The 23,330-nt window shown below is 48.1% G+C and overlaps 1 protein-coding gene across 3 annotated transcripts in view; it reads right to left on the bottom strand.

The window, feature by feature from the left end:
• Nucleotides 1-23,330, bottom strand: part of HEMK1 (HemK methyltransferase family member 1) — a 66,746-nt gene that overhangs the window by 19,293 nt on the left and 24,123 nt on the right. For all 3 annotated transcript variants that reach the window (XM_019475782.1, XM_014600150.3, XM_006270310.4), the window contains exon 6: nt 727-888. In XM_019475782.1, coding sequence (XP_019331327.1) covers nt 727-888 — 162 coding nt within the window. The remainder of the gene's footprint in view (nt 1-726; nt 889-23,330) is intronic.

Genomic DNA, 23,330 nt, shown 5'->3' with positions numbered 1-23,330 from the left:
TGACCTCCTGAGGTCACTTCCAACTCTAGTTTTCTATGATTCTCTAGTCATTTATGACCAATATGCTAAGTGAGCAGCATGAAGCATGATTAGGGAAATTGGAACAATTACAGTTTATCCTAGCGGAAAGCATGCTTCAATTGTAAAAGATCACTGGTGAAGGAATATGTGCCATAGTCCTGACCCTCCAGTATGTCTAAGGCACCAAGTTTTGATGCTAGTGTTTCTCCAAAAAGATAATCAGCTCTGGTGATTCTCCCTTCAAGGGATGGAGCAATCTCCAGATATGGAAATAAAATGTCTCCCCCAGAGAATGCGGGCAAAGACCTTGGGTTCATTTTTCCTCTTTCTTGAGAACTAAGGAGGAATTATTGTTTTCAATAATGACTGATAACTTTAGATCACAGGGGCTTCCGTAGTTATTGGATCTCAGTCCTTCCTGTTTCCTTCTTTCCTCCAGGGGTGGGGATGAGGTCAGGGGAAATGTTATCAAGGAATGAATGGGCATCAAAAACGCATCAAAATGGCCACTTCATAGCAGTTAAGCAAAGTTGCTGCCTGTCACATTTATCACAATTGACTTGCTGTTCCCTTAGCCTCTGCCCATCTGTTTGCTGCATTGCTCTTGTCCTTATCTTCAACTGTCAGCTCATTAAGGCAGGGACCATCCTTCTGTGATATGTTTGTATACAGCCCAGCACAATGAGAAAACAGCATAAAGCTCACCTGGGGCAGCTTGCTGAGGAGACTCAGGGCAATGGCCCCTGAGCCACAGCCAATCTCCAGGATGACAAGGAGAGGAGTAGTAGGAGGACACTGGTGAACTGCATTATCCACACAGCTCTTATTCTTCTGAGATGCCTCTTCCAGAACCAAAGAGATGAGATCCTAAGACAAGAGGGACAGCCAGCTACTTATGTTCACCCTTATACTCAAATTAAATGTATCTGTATTTTAAAGAGCAACAAGCGGCAGCAGCTGAGATGGTAGCAACCATGTTGGCTCCCCAACACCACAGGTGCTCTGCGTTATAACCAAATCCAGAGGACACCTCACACAAATCCTCTGAGATCTAGGGCCTTTGGAAAAAATAAGCTGCTGGAACACATCTTCTCACCCCTTTTGTGTCTGTCCCTCCCACCCTGCAAATATTAATCCTTCTTTGAAAGCTTCCCCTGTGACTATAAGCCTGTGATTCCTGAAATGTCACTCATTTTAAACCTGCTGGTAGCAAGACCGCAATCCCTAGAAGCAACTACTTAAACAATAATCCAACCTCTAAATGAAAAATAAGTGCAATACACCATCAAGTGGCCCAAACAAGTGGCTTCCTGAGCTGGCTTTTTATTGTAAGGTCACTTAGGAGTGGCAACCTGCTGGCATGTATATTTTATTCGGAAAAGTGATCAGTGAAACCATTTTCCAAGGTAAAAATACAATTGCACAAAGAATGACATGAAATTTGCCAACAGATATATGAGCAGAAGGATAATATAAAAATTATAGGTCTCATTTTTAGCAATCCTTTATGACTGCTAATAAAATCCATTATGCTTATCTCACTATATATAGAATCATATAACAGCAACATGCGACAAGTGTGAAAGCCACATAAACTTAGTGTTTATGTAAAGCACTAAGTTTTCACAAGAGTCTGAACAGGGTTTGCAGGCAATAGTTCCCTTTTTACATATCACCCCAGTAACTGCACACCCCCTACTTTAAATCTGAAGTGGGCTAGAGTACAGTGGAAGCCTCAGGTAATATAGCATGGCTTTTACGAGGCTGCCTGTTTTTGCTGGCTACTCTCCATCCTGGGCCTGCTGGTGTCATCACAGACTGCTGTGGAAACAGTTGAAGAAGTTGCAAACCAGTGCAGCAATAAAGAGCTGGGGCAGAGGAGCCCTAGGAAATAAAGATTCTGCTTCCATGCAATAAAGGGGGAAGTGGGGTGCTTTCTTGAGCTGTAAAGGGGGTCTTGAGCAATAAAGGGGGAAGTGAGGTGCTTTCTTAAGAGAGTGTTCCTGGAAGTTCCCTACAAGGTGTGAGTTGCTCTTCAAAATATTAATGAAATGCATACATATCCTATCACAATCGAGAACTGAAGCTTGCATGAACAGCCTGGATTTGTTCAGTGCCATCCTGACCTGAATCTGAAAGGCAGTTTTGAACTGCCCGATTTTTAATGGGAGCCCCTTGTTCATAGGTCCCTCTGAAAGCACAGCAACAGTGTACAGCAGAGGTAGGCAATTATTTGTCAGGGGGGGCAGGGGATGTGTGCAGCAGATCTTGCCTGGGTGGTGCACACCAGGTGCAGTCCGTGCCCCCCAGGCTCATGGCACTCCACATGGGGCCGAGGCCTGCCTACTTCTGCCCAGGGCAGCCTGTGCTGCACTCCCACCGGCCAACACCCTAGCTCTGACTAGAGTGCACAGTTTCCTGGTGAGGCTGCTCCCAGTGCAGCTGCCAGGATACTGCTTGGCTCCCCTGCCTCCAACGGCTCCTCCTCCTGCCCCTGCTGTGCTGCTCCAGGTAAGGGGAAGTTGCAGCTGAGCAGTTCCTGCCCCAGCACTTGGGAATCCAGCTCCCAGCCCCCATCCACCTTCTACCCACTCAGGAACCCGCAAGTTATAGCTACATTTCAGATAACTCATCTGGTCAGCAGCTGGATTAGCCTAGCTGAAGTGTGAGCAGTCATGCTGGAAAGCCATGCCCAAGTATGAGGATCTTCACTGGCGCTGCCCTCACCCGTGTGTATAACTAAGGAATTTGGGGGAGACACTGCAAGGCTCTTCATGCTGCAGTAAGATGAACTGCTCTAAGATTGTCTGTCACCGAATTGTGGGAGAATCTGCCTGTCCTTTGGAGCATAGAGGGGGAACTGTGGGAAGGTAACACAGGACTTCGGGAATGGTGTCTCGAGGCAGGCTTCGGCTTCCTAGACAATGACCCGCACATCACGACGAGACATGCTTGGGTGGGATGGGCTTCACCTTTCCCCCAAAGGTAAGCGTGTGTTCTCTTCTAGGTTGGCAGATCTCCTCCGGCAGGCTTGAAGCTAGGCTCGTCAGGGGACAGGGAAGATGAGGACGGAAGAAGCCTTGCATCAATTAACCAAGAGACACCCACAAGAACAGCCCAGCCTGGACCAACGACAAGCAGAATGAATACCCAGGTAAGCAACTGGGGCCCGGGCAGTACAGAGATTAGGGGGCAAGCGCACACATCTTCAGGAGGCCTCAAATACCTCTACACAAGCGCTCGTAGTATGGGGAACAAGCAGGAGGAACTTACCCTCCTGCTAGCTGACACCAAGCCAGACATAGTGGGGCTCACAGAAACATGGTGGGACGCAACGCACGACTGGGCAGTGAATATCAAGGGCTATAGGCTGTACAGGAGGGACAGGACAGGGAGGAAAGGTGGGGGTGTGGTGCTCTATATCAAGGAGGAATACACATCCTCATCTAGTAGCACAAGGTCAGATGAGGGGCACACTGAAGTGCTCTGGGTTAGAATACAAGGGAGTCGAGGGGAAAGGGACTTAAAGGTAGGGGTCTACTACAGGCCACCCAACCAAGGGGAAGAGCTAGACCAGGAATTCTTAAGTCAGCTCACTGAGGTAGTTAGGTCAAAAGACGTGGTCATCATGGGTGACCTAAACTTTCCAGACATCTGCTGGGAAGAGCAGTCAGCCAGGTCTGACCGCTCACGTAGGTTCCTAGCCAAGATACAGGACCTCCACCTAACCCAGGAGGGTGCACAGCCTCACCAAGGGAGACGCCTTGTTAGATCTGGTGCTGGCCACAGGCGACCACCTCGTGAAGGGGCTGCGGGTGCTCAACCACCTGGGCGACAGCAATCATCATCTGCTGGAACTCACCATCCAGCACAAGGTGGCAAAAGCCTGCAGCAAGGCAGCAGCCCTGGACTTCAGGAGAGTGGATTTCAATGAGGTAAGAAGAATAGTTAGGGAAGTACTGAGGCCACGGAGGGAAGGAGAGTCAGGTGTCCAAGAAGAGTGGTCGTTCCTTAAGAAGATGATCTTCCATGCCCAAAGGGAGGTAATCCCAACACGTATCAAACGGGGCAAGACGGCACAAAAACCCCCATGGCTCACCAAAAGCTTACGGGAACATCTCCTAGCTAAAAGGGAGGCGTACAACCAATGGCAGGTAGGGGCCATCAGCAGGGAGGACTATACCTCGGTTGCTCGGAGCTCCAGGGGGTCAATCAGGAAGGCCAAGGTGGAGATGGAACTGGGACTAGCTACCCAGATCAAGGACAACAAGAAGCCCTTTTTTAAATACATAGGGGGGCAAAAAGAAGGTACTGGGTAACATGGGGCCTCTGCAAGACACGCTAGGAAATCTGGTTGTCGCACCAGATGACAAGGCTAACCTATTTAACGATTTGTTTGCCTCCATTTTCCTGAGCAGGAAACAGATCAACCCATCTGCCAGGACCCCTCAGGCCCTGGGGGAGAAGTACCCAGACCTAGGGTCAGTGAGGATCTAGTCAGGGAACTTCTGGAGGGACTGGACGTATTTAAATTAGCTGGTCCTGCTGACCTCCACCCCAGAGTGCTGAGGGAATTAGCAGACGTCATTGCGGGACCCCTGGCATGGCTTTATGAGCGCTCGTGGTGCTCTGGTGTGGTGCCAGAGGACTGGAAAAGGGCCAATGTGGTTCCCATTTTCAAAAAAGGGAGGAAGGACGACCCAGGAATCTAGAGGCCAGTTAGTCTTACCTCGATCCTGGGTAAGCTTTTTGAGAGAATTATCCTGGCGCATGTCCATGAGGGGCAGGGGAGGTTATCTTAGGGGCAACCAACACTAGTTCATTAGAGGCAGGTCCTGTCAGACCAACCTGGTGGCCTTCTATGACCAGGTCACAAAATCCTTAGACGCAGGGGTAGCAATGGACGTAGTCTTTCTGGACTTCAGGAAGGCCTTTGACACAGTCTCTCATCCCATTCTCATTAAAAAACTAGGGAACTGTGGCATTGACACCTACACAGTCAAATGGGTCACTAACTAGCTGGAGGGCCACACCCAGAGAGTGGTGGTGGATGGGTCTTTTTCGACCTGGAGGAATGAGGGCAGTGGGATCCCCCAGGGCTTGGTCCTCAGACCCACACTGTTCAACATCTTCATCAGTGACTTGGACAAGGGGGTAAAAATCACCCTGTTCAAATTTGCTTATGACACTAAGATGTGGGGGGATGTGGGCATGCTAGAAGGGGGAATAGGCTGCAATTGGACCTAGACAGGTTACAGGGGTGGGCAGATGAGAACAGGATTGGATGACAAGTGCAAGGTACTGCACCTGGGGAGGAAGAACCAGCAGCAGACCTACAGGCTGGGGAACTCCCTTCTCATCAGTGCAGAGGCAGAAAAGGATCTTGGAATCATTATTGGTGCCAAAATGAACATGGACCGACAGTGTGGGGACACGGTCAAGAAGGCCAACCGCACCTTGTCATGCATCCACAGATGCATCTCGAAGAGGTGCGAAGAGGTGATCCTCCCCCTCTATGCAACACTGGTCAGGCCGCAGTTGGAGTACTGTGTCCAGTTCTGGGCACTGCGCTTCAGGAGGGATGTGGACAGCATTGAGAGACTTCAGAGGAAGGCCACCTGCATGATCAGGGGGCAGCAGGGTAGGCCCTATGAGGAGAGGCTAAGGGACCTGAATGTGTTCAGCCTCCACAAGAGAAGGCTGAGGGGGGATCTAGTGGCCTGTTACAAACTAGTCAGAGGGGACCAGCAGGCATTGGGGGAGTCCCTGTTCCCCCGAGCACTACCAGGAGTGATTAGAAATAACGGTCACAAGCTGGCAGAGGGTACATACAGGCTAGACATCAGGAGGCGCTACTTCACTGTCAGGGCAGCTAGGACCTGGAACCAACTTCCAAGCAAAGTGGTGCTGGCTCCTACCCTGGGGGTCTTTAAGAGGAGGTTAGACGAACACCTTGCTGGGGTCGTCTGACCCCAGTACTTTTTCCTGCCATGGCAGGGGGTCGGACTTGATGATCTGCTCAGGTCCCTTCTGACCCTACCAACTATGAAACTATGACTATCGGTATTCAAGATGTTTACTCTGCATCCTCATGGCAAAGTGTGTGGGTTGACAGCCCAAGTGAAAGTGGCACCAGATATTAGCCAAAAGCCTCAACCCAGACTTAAATCACCATAAAACTCAGGTCAGCAGTCTTCACAGGCAGATAAGACAAGGGTTTGGGCCATGCCTGAATAAGGGCCTGAGATACCTGTGTAGTAAAGTCATACCAGAGAGAACAGAATCAAACCTGGTTTAGGGAACCCACTGCTGAGCTGCTACCACAATCTTCCTCAACCCTCTAGAGTACCTTGCAGAATACTTGGCTAGTGGCAGTTGGCTGCTGGCTACCTCCAGGTACTTGAGAGGCAGAGTTTTCAGAAGCGGTCCCATGTGATAGAGGGAAGGGTCTTCACTACAACAGAGCACAGAGTAGAGGGAGGAAATATTTATGCCACCTTCAGGAGGAGTAGGGGTCTACCCAACTCAAGGAAGCAGCTGGCCAATTTAGTGGGCACATCGCAGGACTGGTTGCTGATTGGTGGAGAGCGCTGTCTGCCCCTGCCCTGATTGGCTGAGAGGGCTGTCTGTCATGCAGTCCTGTCTCTCCCCACTGAATGGTGGAAGGCAAGGCCACATGACAGGAAGCCCTCAGTCAATCAGCAGCAAGGGGTGGGTGACCACCCAGGCAGTCTCCCAATAAGACAGCACTGGACACAGCAAGGGGCAGGACAGCCTCCCAATAAGAACCCTCAAGTCGTGGTCCTGGACTGCGGGACTCCAAGACGGCATCTGTCCTGGAGTCACAGCCTCATGCAGGGATCCATGGGAAATGGCAGGTTTCCCCTTGCAGGAGAATACAATATACATATTAACCATAAAATGTAGGTTGTATTCAATAAAAAAAAACCCATAAAAATAAACACACGGTCATCTAAAGATTGTGCCCTTCTCTCTCTCATTAATATTACCATGGAATCAAATTAAGTCAATGCATGTAAATGTCTATCTCCAAGGAAAATGGAAATCTATAAGAAAATGTAAGTTCCATGATTCAACCAAAAAAGAGAAAAGTATTGATAAAGAATCTTCAGTCAAATTGCAAGTGCTACAACTATGTACGTATCAAAAATAGAACAATAAATGTTGATCTTGCTGCAATTATACATTATGCACATCATCTTTAATTGAGAATAGTAGGATACTGCTTTTTGCCATTCATGGCTTTCATCTCTGAAAATGCTTGCTCATTGTTTGCACTGGACACAGCTAAAAACTCACACTTGCAATGTATAATGAATCAATTTAAGTTGCAGTCCTTGTATTCCTTCCTAGAAATGATAAAGCCTTTAACAGAAACTGCCCAGAAGAGTTTGCAATAGTATCCTGCAAACTGTGCTGGTATTTTTTATTTCTTGAGAAATGAAAATAGAAATCTATAGTTCAAATAGAAATCTGTAGTTCTCAAAGCTCAGAGAACGTTTCTGCCTTTCAGATGGATCAATTTCCCCTACTGTTTACCACAGTATTGTAGAGCTGCTCTCAAATTTCAGTCTCAGGAGCTGAAATATTTATGGTGATTTGTCACGCGCAGTCTTGTAAAGTAGTGGAAACTTAATTCTGGGTCTTCTTGCTCTTCTAAAGGCAAGCAATTCAGCAAAGTGCTTGCTGCTTCTCCAAATTTGTATTGTAATTTTGCTTTCCTAAAGGACTTTTGCTTGGACTCCAAGATTATTGAATACTTGATGTGCGTAGGTATTTTCAGCTTTCAATTCTCTGGGATGTGAGAGGCATAACTTTTCTATAGAAAACTTGGAGAGACAAGAGGGTTTGTTTTTCCTCACTTTTTCATCCACATATTTCCTCTAAGATCCACATTTCTTGCCTTTGGCATCTGCACTGTTGAGAAAAGTAATACACAAATGCCAGATTTTGATCAGAACCTTTACTACTTTAATAACTAAGTACAAGTAGCTCTGCATGACCCTGGTGACAAACAAGGGTTTACCACTAACTCTATGACAGGCACCAAATAATCTCTTGACATCACATACATATTTTTAAAAAAGCTTCTGAATGCGTATCCAAAATTAGCCTGACGAAGGGTTTTTGAACCCGAAAGCTTGCTTAATAACTATTCTCCAACCATTTGGGTTGGTCTAATAAAAGATATCAAATTCACCCAAGGAACCTTTGTCTTCCAAAATCTACCACATCTTGGGAAAGTTCTGAACTTCTGAATCCTTCTTTTATGGCACAGTCCAGCAAATGCCAAAGGTGGTGAAGAACAAACAGGTTGAAGTTTGGCTCTTGCAGGTTCAAATCTTCACCTAGTTTCTTCTGTGTTGTTCATAGAATTGCAGCAACATCATCCACCCATTTTCATATTTGTTTGGTGCTTTGTGTATTAAAGCTGGAGAAGTCTTTGGGTAGAGGTGATCTCTTTTATTAGACCAACTAAATAGTTGCAAAAAAGTTGTTATTTGCAAGCTTTCGGACACACATCCTTCCTCAACTATTTAGTTGGTTTAATAAAAGATACTGCCTCTTTCCAAAGACTTTGCCTGCTTTTTGTTCTCAGATCAACACAGCTACTGCCTAGATCTCTTATATTAAAGCTGACACTAAAATGGAGTTACAAGATATAAGAGCCATTTGCTTCGCAAAGGCCAAGACTGGACTGGGTCAACTCTCTTGTAAAGTCATGTGCTGCTACCATCTCATCTTTTTCTTTTAAATCTTGTCATAATTTCATCAACTGACCATTGGGTTGTAGCACTTGAGGCCTTTGGTCCTAACAGCTAAGTTTTCAGGAGCAAGTAGGTTTTAAACTGTAGAGGTATAGTAGTTTTCCTGATGCAACATGTAACATAACTCTACAAGCAGTGATTTTCAAACTTTTTTCATTTGTGGACCCCTAAAAAATTTTGAATGGATGTGCAGGCCCTTTGGAAATTTTGAATGGAGATGTGGACCTCTCTGAATTGTAAGTGTTGGTATTCACATACTTTTGATTAATCGTAGTCACCTTTCGCAGACCTCCAGGCATCCACAGACCACAGGTTGAAAACCACTGCTCTACAGTAATTTGCATACTAACACATTTCTCCTTCTGTCTTCTACAATCACATTCTGATGTTCACAAGCGTATTCTTCTGGACTTTTTGCAAAATAAAGCACTTGCTAGTGAAGTGTCTACCATTTTAAATACAGTGTTGTTTTAAATCTGTGTACAATCCTCCCCACCTGTTACATCCAGGATTACTCCAAGAGTCTTTCGCTGTTTTTGTCTAAAGAACTACAGGAGGAGCCAGGCAAATTACTCTAAACAACACACCAGTTTACTGGAATACTAACAATCAGGCAAAATTATCAACAGCAGCTACATACAGTAGAGAATATACAGTTATACTCGCTAGCGGGTGGTGTGATTACAGATACACCAGCATCTGTCCTTATAGTAAAGGCAATTCCAGACTCCACACACACATGCTTTTGCCTCTTAGAGTTTTATATATTTCAAGTTTCAAATGTCTTGTATTCTTGCCCATTTCTCTGAGATAACTATCTCTTGGCCCATTCAGTAGGGAGCGGTAAAACTAAGTCATGAATTGTGACTGTGGTCTGTATCTGGATGCATCTTAGCATTGGTGTGGGACCAGACTATTTATCACAACTCATTAAAAACTGCCCCTGATGTGGGTCAGCCCTCTTTCACATGCCAGTCATTGTTATTCACACTGAACCCACCTTTGGAACTAGATAATGTGTGAGAAGGAATATAGCTACGTATGGAGTACTGAGGGGGAGAGGGTTCAAGGACTCCCCGATATATCTGTGAATCAAAGAATTTTTCTGCCACTCAAGCAGTTAAGATCGGTTTAAAATGCCCATCGTAAGTCAGTATTAAAGACCAGCTAGGGAAGCTGGGAGGGTGGGGAACATATGAGGCACAGAAGAAGCCAAACAAAATAACCAGGGACATGAAGCAGTTGCCATACTGAGAGAATAAAAAAGTCTAGGACTCTTCTGTTTGGAAAGAAGGCAGCTAAGGGGGTATATGACAGAGGTCCATTAAATCATGAAGGGTGTGGAGGATTTCATGAAGGCTTTCTTCAAACAGCTAGCAGAAGTTTTCTGATCACAGGCCCTGGTTCTTATGGGGACTTCAATCACCCTGACATCTGCTGGGAGGGCAATACAGCAGTGCACAGGCAATTCAGAAAGTTTTTGGAGTGTGTTGGGAACAACTTCCTGGTGCAAGTGTTGAAGAGGCCAGCTAAGGGCTGTACTCTTCTTGACCTGCGGCTCACGAACAAGGAAAAATTGGTGGGGAATTAAGTCATAGATGGCAACTTGGGAAGCAGTGACCAGGAGATGACTGAGTTCAGGATCCTGAGGAAAGGAAGGACAGAGAGCGGTAGAGTAAGAACCCTGGACTTCGATTCACTCAGAGAACTGATGGGCAAGTTCCCTGGGGTGACCAGACTGGGGGGAAAGGAGTCCAGGAGAGCTAGTCCTATTTTAAAGAAACCTTACTGAAGATGCAGAAACAAACCATCCCAATGTGTAGGAAGATTAGCAAGTATGGTAGAAGACCAGCCTGGCTTAGCAGATAACTCTTCAGTGAGCTTAAACACAAAAAAGAAGTGGAAACTTGGACAAATGACTAAGGAGGAGTATAAGAGTATTACTCAGGCATGCAGGGATGAAATTAGGAAAACCAAAGCACAATTGGAGTTACAACTAGCAAGGGACGTGAAGGGTAAAAAGAAGGGTTTCTACAAGTATGCCAGCAATAAGAGGAAGATCAAGGAAAGTTTAGGTCCCTTACTGAATGGGGGAAGCAACCTAGTGACAGATGAGGAGGAAAAGGCTGAAGTATTCAATACCTTTTTACCACAGTCTTCACAGGCAAGGTCAGCTCCCAGACTACTGCACCTGGCAGCACAGTTTGGGGAGGCGGTGAGCAGCCAACAGTGGCAAAAGAACAGGTTCAGAACTATTTAGAAAAGCTGGACATCTACAAGTCCATGGGGCCAAATGCAACACACCCAAGGATGCTGAAGCAGTTGGCTGATGTGATTCCAGAGCCACTGGCCAATATCTCTGAAAACTCATGGTGGTCAGGAGAGGTCCTCGGTTATTGGAAAAGGGCAAATACAGTGCCTATCTTCAAGAAAAGAAGGAAGGAGGATCCACGGAATTACAGACCAGTCAGCCTCACCTCAGTCCCCAAACAAATCATGAAGCAAGTCCTTAAGGAAACCATTTCTAAGCACTTGGAGAAGAAGATGATTAGGAACAGTGAGCATGGAGTCACCAAGGGCAAGTCATGCCTGACCAACCTGATTGCCTTCTATGATGAAATGACTGGCTCTGTGGATGTGGGGAAAGCAGCAGACATAATATACCTTGATTTTAGCAAGGCTTTTGATATGATTCCCACAACATTCTCACAAGTAAGATAAGGAAGTGCAGGTTGGATGAATGGACTGTAAGGTGGATAAAAAGACTGGCCAGATCATCGAGCTAAGAGGGCATTAGTCTATGGCTCAATATCTATTTGGCAGCCAGTATCAAGTGGAGGGCCCCCAGGGTCAGTTTTGGGGTTGATTTCGTTGAATAGCTTCATCAGTGATCTGGAAGATGGGATGTAGTGTATCCTCAGCAAATTGGCAGATGACACCAAGCTGGGGGGAGTAGCAGATGCACTGGAGAACAGGGCTAGGATTCGGAGAGACCTCAACAAGTTGGAGGACTGGACCAAATGAAATCTCATGTGGTTCAATAAGGGCAAGTTCAAAGTCCTGCACTTATGATGGAAAAATCCTGTTCACCAGTACAGGCTGGGGACCAACTAGCCAAGCAGCAGCTCTGCAGAAAAGGACCTGGGGGTTACAGCAGACAATAATCTGAATATGAGCCAAGAATATGCCCTTGTTGCAAAGAAAACTAATGGCATGCTGGGCTGCATTGGTAGGAGCATTGCCAGCAGATCAAGGGAAATTATTGTTCCCCTCTATTCGGCACTGGTCAGGCTACATCTGGAGTACTGTGTCCAGTATTGGGCCCCCCACTACAGAAAGGATGTGGAAAAATTGGAGAGAGTGCAGTGGAGGGCAACAAAAATGGTTAAGGGGCTGGGGTACATGACATATGAGGACAGGCTCAGGGAACTGGGCTCATTTAGTCTGCAGAAAAGACTGAGGGGATTTAATAGTAGCCTTCAGCTACCTGAAGGGAGGTTCAAAAGAGGATGGAGCTAGACTCTTCTCAGTGGTGGCAGATGATAGAACAAATTGCAGCAAGGGAAGTTTAGGTTAGATATAAGAAAACAATTTCTCATAAGGCGAGTAGTAAAGCACTGGGACAGGTTAACCAGAGAGGCTGCAGAATGTCTGTCTTTGGAAGTTTTGAAGACCTGGTTAGACAAAGCCTTAGGTGGCATAATATAGCTGGGCAAGGTCCTGCTTTGAGCAGGAGTTTGGACTAGATGACCTCCTGAGGTCAACCCTAATCTAATCAACCCTAATTTCCTATGATTCTATAAAGTGAGCAGGGAACTAAGGTGCACCAAGTCCCAGAATACTAGAACTAGGAAGCACCCACTGAATTTAGTATGGAACAGATTTAAAACTAACGATAGTAATCTTTTAAGCAATGTGTAGATAATTTATGGAACTCATTGCCACAGGAGGTGGTAGAGACAAGTAGCATAGCCATGTGCAAAAAGGGACTGAATAAATTCATGGATGATAGATCTATTAATGGTTATTAAACAGAATAGTCAGAGGCGTGTCCTCTGGCATCTCTAAATCTATAAGGGTGAAAGCCTGGGGGTACTAAATAGGGGATGGATCACTGTAGAGATATCCTGTTCAATACTCTCCCTCTATAGCATCTGCTTCTGCTACTGTTGGAGATGGGAAACTGGGCTATGTGGATCATTGGTTTGACCTAATATGACACTTCGTATGTTCATATAATGTCTGCCATTTTATACACAATATTGCTTTAAGCCTATGTACTATACTTCCACCCTTCAGATTCATAGTCACGCACCCCTTGCCACGCTGTGAGGAATCGACTGGTGTCTCAGCTGTGTCACAACCCAAGGATGTGATTTTTGTTTGTGTGCGCTTCGGCACTGCTAAATTATTTCCCGCCACTCGGAGCTTTCTTTGCAGGGTACATTTCTTAGTTGCAAAGAGAAATGCACGGTGCAAAGGAGTTCCCGCCACCCGCATGCAAATTTGTGTCCCACTATTGGCCAGTTCTAAATTATTCCCACGTGGTGGCTAGCGATTGGCTTGCTAGCTGTATAAGAGGCTTGAGCGGTTTCCGCCCAAGTTGGAGGACTCCACAACCATCTGGAGGAGGAGAACTTCACGTCTCGTGACCCTGAGAAGGCTATAGGGGTCTGATCAACCTCTGGCCTCTCCCCGTTGTCGAACAATCCCTCGACGAACCCCTTCCCTGCGCGCAAGTTCCACGGAGCCTAGCAAACTTCGTGTGAGTGTATCCAGAGCTCTTCTCCAAGTTGTTTTCTTCGGTTGACACGACGGGCTAGCGTGTTTAGAGCCTTCAACAGGATTGGGCTAGAGGTTTGCGTGGAAGGAACTCTTGTCCGCTTCTCTTCTTTTCTGTCTGTAACTGCAAGTCAAGCAAGTTTTCCTGCCTGCACCGCGACCATCTTCGGTGTAAGTAAAATAATCTTTAATCAACCGCTAAGCGTCCGTGCCTAATTCTAGTCTGCCGGCCTGCATTCCCCAACCCGCGTGCCAGGGCTGCTGGCCACAGCCCGCTGCGCGCCCCCGAGAACCTGGGACCGCTCCCGGCCCGCACATGGCAACGAGGATGGGATCAGGGGAAGGCACGCTGGAGCTAGAATTAGTTAAGAACTGTCCTTGGCGCAGTGGAAAACGCCAAGTAGAAAGCTTTATGGAACTGGAGGCGCATATCGCTTACCACCAGGCGGGCGGAACGGGTGAGACGCCTTTCGCTGAAGGGAGAAGAGGGAGCTTCCGAAGATGGAGCCCCGAAAGAGAGGGAAGTGTATCTGCACCCCACGGCATTCGGGTGTATAATGAGTGATGAGCGGGTCCTGTTCAGGCCCCTCGACACTGTGTCCCTCGCCAGAGTCAACCCGGCGGGTGCAGTGAACCCGACCCTCACCTGGGAGTGTGCCCATTGCCTAAGATGTGCTCAGGAGAGTGAAGAACCAGTGTCGATCGACCGGTTTGCCCCCTTTATGCTGGCGTCTAGATTGAGGGGTCGCGAGCTTCCATCTGAGCTCTGTGAAGATCTGGAGACGGAGGAATGCGCCGCGGATGAGAGGGTGGCCCCAAAATACGACAAGGGGGGAGTGCTAACTGCAACTTTTTGCGCTGTAACCGATTTAATGCAGAAGAATTTAAGTCTAAAAGCCCAGCTGTGTGTGGCCATTCAAGCGGTCAAAGAAGCGGCTGCGAAAGAGAATCCTGAAACGCCACAACAAGATGGCGCCGAGCAAGAGGGAGACTGCGTGGAAGAACCGGAAGAGAAGGGTGGAGCTTCGGAGAAACCCACGAGAGTTCAGCCAGCGACCCCGCCCACCGACGCAGCGTCGCTTCCGGCGACCCCGCCCACCAACGCAGCGTCGCTTCCGGTGACCACGCCTTCACGCCGACGGAAGGGAGAATCAAGCGGAGGAGTGCATCCGCCCCTCCTGCCTGAAGTAATAACAGCAGCAGTAACTCCCGCAGCAGTAGTTCAGCCTGTAACAACAACTAATCGAGTTGCTACTGCCTACTATGCTCGCACCAGAACTGAACTACAGGATTTGTGCAGAGAATCAAGAATCCAACCTGAAGAAACTCTAGCTGTGTGGTTGGGACGTTTGGTCGTGGAACTTGGATCCGACCTGCTGAACCAGGAAGAAGCAAGCTTCTTGGTCAGACAAGCTTCGTGGAGTAGAGGACATGTCACTGACATCGACATGGTGGCGTTTAACGTTCACTGGCCTATTCCACTGCCAGCGCTTGTTGCAGGACTGATCGGTCAGAAAGCCCACGCATGGCATGACAGACGGCCAGAACATACCGGCGCAGAGCAACTCGTGCTAGCGATCATCAGAGTCTTGTACTGTGCCTGGAACCCCAGAGCATGTGCACTAGGACTGACATCACTCCAGCGAATAAGACCATGGCTTCACCATCATCTATGAGATCCTGGAACCATTCCAGTGACCGTTCACAGCATAGACAGTTGTCTTGAGGTTTATGGACGAAAGAACATCGTCGTCCTCCGGATTCTGCTTAACCCAATGGTGAACCAACCCGTGAGTAACCTCCTTCGTCAGTTGTCATGACTGCATATCCTGATGGAGCCAAGATTATCTAGTGATCGGGAACGTCGACACCTGACCGAGATTCAGGGCACAAGACATCATGAATCGGATCTTCCATCATTGCCACAGAGAACACCAGAGGAGCGATACATGTTTGGATTTCTCCTACAGCGTTCTGGACTCAATAAGCGGCAACTTCGGATTTTACGGGACGCAGGCCAATGGCAACTGGCCTATAAGTTAGGTTTCCATTACCTAGAAGAATTAGACGACGGCTCCTCGACGATTTCATCTAGTTGAGTGTGCAAGAGAGGGTAGTTTAAAGTAACAAACACTTGTATTATATGTTTTAGAAATGATAGTGTAGTTCCATGGAAACTTCGTAAATATTTTGTTATACGTTAACTTATTTTCTGAGAGTTTTGTTTACAGATCTGGAATTCAAAGTGCATGGCGAAGAGAAGCCCCAAGAAGGACAACATCATCAGAAGAAGTGAGGGCCTGACGTGCGACTTCGCCATGATGCCCACTGAAGTCCTGATCGTGCAGTTCTTTGTTATGAATCTAATCATGTGTATATGTATTTGTGCTGGTTATTATTTGATTCGATCCCTAGAGGACGAACTTCTTATGTTAACGAATTTTGTGTTTACTCGTTTAGTTCAGCGACCCGTGGTAAGAGCTCTTGATCACCCGAGTGACGAGCGTGTGGTATAATTCAGCTGTGCCTTCAGCAAGGGGGGATGTCACAACCCAAGGGTGTGATTTTTGTTTGTGTGCGCTTCAGCACTGCTAAATTATTTCCCGCCACTTGGAGCTTTCTTTGCAGGGTGCATTTCTTAGTTGCAAAGAGAAATGCACGGTGCAAAGGAGTTCCCGCCACCCGCATGCAAATTTGTGTCCCACTATTGGCCAGTTCTAAATTATTCCCACGTGGCGGCTAGCAATTGGCTTGCTAGCCGTATAAGAGGCTTGAGCGGTTTCCGCCCAAGTTGGAGGACTCCACAACCATCTGGAGGAGGAGAACTTCACGTCTCGTGAAGATCTCTAAGCGCTGCGGAGCCTATTGGACCCAGCGTGTACCTTGAGAAGGCTATAGGGGTCTGATCAACCTCTGGCCTCTCCCCATCGCCGAACAATCCCTCGACGAACCCCTTCCCTGCGCGCAAGTTCCACGGAGCCTAGCAAACTTCGTGTGAGTGTATCCAGAGCTCTTTCTCCGAGTTGTTTTCTTCGGTTGACACGACGGGCTCACGGTTTAGAGCCTTCAACAGGATTGGGCTAGAGGTTTGCGTGGAAGGAACTCTTGTCCGCTTCTCTTCTTTTCTGTCTGTAACCGCAAGTCAAGCAAGTTTTCCTGCCTGCACCGCGACCATCTTCGGTGTAAGTAAAATAATCTTTAATCAACCGCTAAGCGTCCGTGCCTAATTCTAGTCCGCCGGCCTGCATTCCCCGGCCCACGTGCCAGGGCTGCTGGCCACAGCCCACCGCGCGCCCCCGAGAACCTGGGACCGCTCCCGGCCCGCACAAGCTGCAATGCCATTATATGTAGGAAGCAACTGACTGGGCCTGGGTTGCATGCATCCTTGTGCTCACAAAGCAGGTGTTCCCATAAAGTTTCCCCAAGAAGCCTGATCCATGTAGGCATGCTCAAATCACAACTGACAGCACAGAGTTCAGCTCAAAGCATGGCAGTTGCACCCAGGAGAAGCAGCGTAAGTAGCAGCAGTGGTGCCCACCTGTTGTAGAACTGCCTAGGAAGGAAGTGATACAGGGGCTGGTGCTGATGCCTTTCTTTTATGCAACAGTCTAGTAGATTGTAGAAGCCCGAGTACTCACCACTGATAAGAGAGACCTAGTTTTAATTCCCTCCACAGTCTGAGGGGTTCTTCCAACCCCCGGCAGAGTGACCTGGGGGTTAGGCTTGGTAGCTGCAGCACTCTCCTGGGAAGTGGGAAATAACTGATTGCTCCATAATCCTAAGTGAGCACAGTAAACAACATAATCATCTTTGCTCTTCTGACATCTCTCTAGAAATCTGATTTGAATGTCCCTAAGTTTTCTGTCCAAGTGTGTGTGTTTGTGGTGAGGACAGACCCTTTGTGAAAGATGTTATAATAAAAAATGCAGCTAACTACCTCTCTCTGTGGTCAGAAAGATCCACCTCATATTTCCCCAGTGTTCAAACATGTAGTCCCTCACTAAAAGTTACTTGTTTTTTGTCTATTTTTACTGCTGCAAATTACAAATGTAAGAGCGACATTAATAATGCACCTTTGAAATCTGACCTAGTTTCATACTAGCCCCATGGCAGGAGGTATATTACCCACAGCAAGAATAAATGCTCAATTATGGGGTTATTAAAATTCAAATGACTGTTTACAGCAAATGTTATTAGTATCAATATGGATGCAGCCTACATGCTAGAAATCCTGTTAACTTGAGCCACTGCAACCAACAGTGACAAAACTGAATGACCTACACTCTTTCCACTGGAATGGGGTGTGCACTGGAGAGAGGGAAAATAGATCTGGAAGAAATCTCCCCTCGCACTCCCCACAAGAAACAACCCCTATCAGCAGCTTTACTCTGGCACACAACAGTCTTGGTGAGAGAGTTAATGAGATTCTCTCAAACTTCTGGCAGTGGAAATGAGCTATAGCACAAAGGTGAGGGGTGGGGTGCAGAGAGATGTCCAAACATCTCACAGCTTTACTCCGAGAGCCATTACCATCAGTCCTCAAAAAGAGAGGATACTTTTCACCCAAAAGCAAGGAACAGCAGATGGGAGGCCTGGAAAAGACAGACAGAAAGGGTACAGAGACTGGAATGGGAGAAGCCAAGATCCAGAGAAGAAAACTGATGACAGGTGATAGGTTAGGATGGGCAAGCTGGGCCTGAGGAGCACTTACTGCCATAATGAAAGCTAGAAAATTACCTCCCAGAAGACAAGTCCATAGTCCACCAGATTGTTGCCTCATTTCTGCCTGCCTGCCTAAGGCACAAGTGCCCCAATGCTGCACCCTAATTCCATCTAGCAACCTCACTGCACACCTTCACAGCATCTGCTTGCAAACAACACTTTGCTCCACAGTCCCTTGTTAGTCTGTAAGAGCAGCAAAGCTGAGACTCAGAGGCCCTGAGGTCAACTCCCACCTTTATCAGACTTGTTATAAAACCTTGAACAAGTCACACTTTCTCTTTGTGCCTCAGCCCCTCAATCAAACACAGGTGATGATAATAATTCCTTACCTCACAAGGGTACTGTGTGGTAGGGAATTGAAAGACTGTGTCTGAAAGACTGACAGGTGCTATGGTGGCAGGGACCACAGAAGCACTTAGGTACCCACATAATACTTGTGAATCATATAATCATAGAAAATTAAGTTGAAAGGGACCTCAGGAGGTCATCTAGTCCAACCCCTGGCTCAAAGCAGGAGCATCCCCAACCAGATCATCTCATCCAGGGCTTTGTCTAGCTGGGTCATAAAAACCTCCAAGGATGGAGATTCCACCACCTCTCTAGGTAACAAGTTCCAGTGCTTTACAACCCTCCCAGTGAGAAAACTTTTCCTAATATCCAACCTAAACTTCCCTGGCTGCAACTTGAAACTAGTGCTCCTTGTTCTGTTATCTGCCACCACGGAGAACAGTCCAGCTCCATCCTCTTTGGAACCACCCTGCAGGTAGTTTAGAGCTGCTATTAAATCCCCCCTCAGTCTTCTCTTCTGCAGACTAAATGAGCCCACTTCCCTCAGCCTGTCCTCATAAGTCATGTGCCCCAGCCCCCTAACCATTTTTGTTGCCCTCCACTGGATTCGCTCCAATTTGTCCACATCCTTTCTGTAGGGAGGGGCTCAAAAATGGACACAGTTATGGATGTGGCCTCACTAGTGCTGAATAAAGGAGGGCAATCATTTCCCTTGATCTGCTGGCAATGCTCCTACTAATGCAGCCTACTATGCTGTTAGCCTTCCAGGCAACAAAGGCACACTGTTGACTCACACCCAGTTTATTGTCCACTAAAACCCCTACTGCTTTTCTGCAGAGCTGCTGCTTAGCCAGTCGGTCTCCAGCCTGTACCAGCGCATGGAATTGTTCCATCCTGAGTGCAGGACTTTGCAGTTGTCTTTGTTGAACGTCATAAGATTTCTTTTGGCCCAATCCTCCAATTTGTCTAGGTCACTCTGAATCCTAGCCCTACACTCCAGCATGTCTATTACTACTCCCCACAGCTCGGTGTCATCTGCAAACTTGCTGAAGGTACACTCCATTCCATCTTCCAGATCATTAATAAAGATATTGAACAAAACTGGCCCCAGGACCAAACTCTGGGGCACAACACTTGATACCAGCTGCCAACTAGACAGTGCACCATTGATCACTACCCGTTGAGCCCAACAACCCAGCCAGGTTTCTATCCACCTTACGCTCCACCCATCCAATCCATACTTCTTTAGCTTGCTTGCAAGAGTACTGTAGGAGGTCATATGAAAAGCCTTGCTAAAGTCAAAGTATATCATTGTCCACTGCTTTTCTGACATCCACAGAGCCAGTCATCTTGTTAAAGAAGGCAATCAGGTCAGCCAGACATAACTTGCCCTTGGTGAATCTATGCTGACTGTTCCTAATCCCCTTCTCCTCCAAGTGCTTAGAAATGCATTCCTTGAGGACCTGTCTCCCCCCATGATTTTTCCAGGGACTAAGGTGAGATTGAGGCCGTTGGGGGACGGGGGGACTACCGCCACTGCTGGCCCGCTGAGCAATCCTTGCAAAGCCAGCGGATCACGGCACTCAAGGGAGCCCACCCCAGCCCCAGCCCTGGTAAAATCTGTGGGCAAGGAAGGAGCCCCCAGGGGGCACTTGCCTGCCTGTACATTAATGCCAGGAGCCTGGGGAATAAGCAGGAGGAACTCATTCTCCTGCTCAGTGCAAACAATTACGATGTCATAGGGATCACGGAGACCTGGTGGGACTCCACCCATGACTGGACCACGGGGATAGATGGCTATACCCTGTACAGGAGGGATCGTGTAGAGAAAAGGGGCGGGGGTGTAGCTCTCCATGTTAAGGAAAGCTACACATCCCTGCAAGCCGATATTGGCGACCAGGGTGGACGGCTGGAGACCCTCTGGGTTAAAATCCGTGGGGAACACGGCACAGGGGACACAATGGTGGGAGTCTATTACAGACCTCCCACCCAAAGTCCTGAGCTTGACCAGGAGTTTGCCCAGGAACTGGCTGAGGCAGCTTGCTCCAGGACCATGGTTGTCATGGGTGACTTCAATTACCCAGACATCTCGTGGGAGGATCGCTCAGCAAAATCTGAGCGGTCGCAGAGCTTCCTCTCGTGCGTGGATGACCTCTACCTGACTCAAGAAGTCTATGGGCCAACGAGAGGCAAAGCGCTGCTTGACCTGGTACTGGCTACTGGGGATGACCTAGTCGGCGACCTAGTGATCGATGGGAAGCTGGGTGACAGCGACCATGAGCTGATCACCTTCACCATCTGCCGAAAAGCTGGCAAGTCAGTCAGCAACACGCAAGTCCTTGACTTAAGGAAAGCCGACTTTGACAAGCTCAGGAGGCTTGTCAGTGAGGCCCTAAGGGACCATGACCACGGGGAGAGGGGAGTTCAAGAAGAGTGGTTGCTCCTCAAGGGAGCGATCCTCAATGCACAAACTAAGTCTATTCCATCTCAGAGGAAAGGCAGCAAGAGGGCACAGCAGCCCCCCTGGCTCTCCAGGGACCTAGCAGACCTCCTGAGGCTAAAAAGAAAGCCCTACAAAGGATGGAGGATGGGAGTCACCTCCAAGGAGGATTATTCTGCACTGGTCCGGTCCTGTAGGGAGCTGACCAGGAAAGCCAAGGCTGCAACTGAACTCCAGCTAGCTTTGAGCATCAAGGACAATAAAAAGTCCTTTTTCAGATACGTGGGGACCCGGAGGAAAAGCAGGGGCAACGTTGGACCCCTGCTGAACCAGATGGGGCAACTGACAACTGACGCCCAGGAAAAAGCCAGCCTATTAAATAGGTACTTTGTGTGGGTCTTTCATCAGCCCCATGGGACGCCCGTGCCCGCTACAGGGCTGGGAAGTCCGGGTGAGGGTGATCCCCTGCCCTCCATTAATGCTGACTTTGTGAAGGAACATCTTGAGAAGCTGGATACCTTCAAGTCAGCCGGCCCTGACAATCTTCACCCCAGGGTACTCAAGGAGCTGGCGAGCATCATAGCCCAGCCTCTAGCGCGGATCTTTGAAAACTTTTGGCTCTCTGGTGTAGTGTCCGAAGACTGGAAGAAGGCCAATGTGGTGCCTATCTTCAAGAAAGGGAGGAAAGTGGATCCGGCTAACTATAGGCCCATCAGCCTGACTTCTATCCCGGGGAAGATCTTAGAAAAGTTTACTAAAGAGGCCATCCTTAATGGACTGGCCGACGCCAACATCTTAAGGGATAGCCAGCACGGGTTTGTTGCGGGTAGGTCTTGCTTGACCAATCTCATTTCCTTCTACGACCAGGTGACCTATCACCTGGACAAGGGAGATGAGATTGATGTCATATATCTTGACTTCAAAAAAGCCTTTGATCTGGTGTCCCATGATCGTCTCTTGGAGAAACTGGCCAATTGTCGCCTTGGGTCTTCCACGATCCACTGGCTGGAAAATTGGCTCCGTGGTCGGACCCAGAGGGTAGTAATTGATGGAAGTCACTCATCGTGGTGTCCTGTGACCAGTGGGGTCCCCCAGGGCTCTGTCCTTGGACCCATACTGTTCAACATCTTCATTAATGATGTGTACACTGGAGTCAGAAGCGGACTGGCCAAGTTCACCGATGACACCAAACTTTGGGGCAAAGCATCCACACCAGAAGACAGGCGGATGATCCAGGCTGACCTGGACAGGCTCAGCAAGTGGGCGGACGAGAATCTGATGGTGTTCAACGCCGATAAATGCAAGGTTCTCCACCTTGGGAAAAAAAACCTGCAGCATCCTTATAGGCTTGGCAGTGCTATGTTGGCTAGCACTATGGAAGAAAGAGACTTGGGGGTCATCATTGACCACAAGATGAACATGAGCCTGCAATGCGATCCTGCGGCTAGTAAAGCGACCAAAACGCTGGCTTGCATCCATAGATGCTTCTCAAGCAAATCCCGGGACATCATTCTCCCCCTGTACTCGGCCTTAGTGAGGCCGCAGCTGGAGTACTGAGTCCAGTTTTGGGCTCCACAATTCAAAAAGGATGTGGAGAAGCTTGAGAGAGTCCAGAGAAGAGCCACGCGCATGATCAGAGGTCAGGGAAGCAGACCCTACGATGACAGGCTGAGAGCCCTGGGGCTCTTTAGCCTGCAAAAGCGCAGGCTCAGGGGTGATCTGATGGCCACCTACAAGTTTATCAGGGGTGACCACAAGTATCTGAGGGAACGTTTGTTCACCAGAGCGCCCCAAGGGATGACGAGGTCGAATGGTCACAAACTACTACAAGATCGTTTCAGGGTGGACATAAGGAAGAATTTCTTTACTGTCCGAGCCCCCAAGGTCTGGAACAGCCTGCCACCGGAGGTCGTTCAAGCGCCTTCATTGAACACCTTCAAGATGAAACTGGATGCTTGTCTTGCTGGGATCCTATGACCCCAGCTGACTTCCTGCCCTTTGGGCGGGGGGCTGGACTCAATGATCTTCCGAGGTCCCTTCCAGCCCTAATGTCTATGAAATCTATGACTGGTCTGTAGTTCCCTGGACCCTCCTTCTTCCCTTTCTTAAAGATGGGCACTATATTTGCCCTCTTCCAATCATCCAGGACCTACCCTGATCACCACGAGTTTTCAAAGATAATGGTCAGCAGCTCTGCAATCACATCAGCCAACTCCCTCAGGATCCTCAGCTGCATTGCATCTGGCCCCAGGGACTTGTACAAGTTCAGCTTTTCTAAATAGTCCCTA

This window comes from Alligator mississippiensis, chromosome 12 (assembly GCF_030867095.1).
Source record: "Alligator mississippiensis isolate rAllMis1 chromosome 12, rAllMis1, whole genome shotgun sequence".
In the NCBI taxonomy this organism is placed as follows: domain Eukaryota; kingdom Metazoa; phylum Chordata; order Crocodylia; family Alligatoridae; genus Alligator; species Alligator mississippiensis.
Note: the sequence above shows the minus strand (reverse complement) of the source record. Positions and strands in the feature narration are given on the sequence as shown.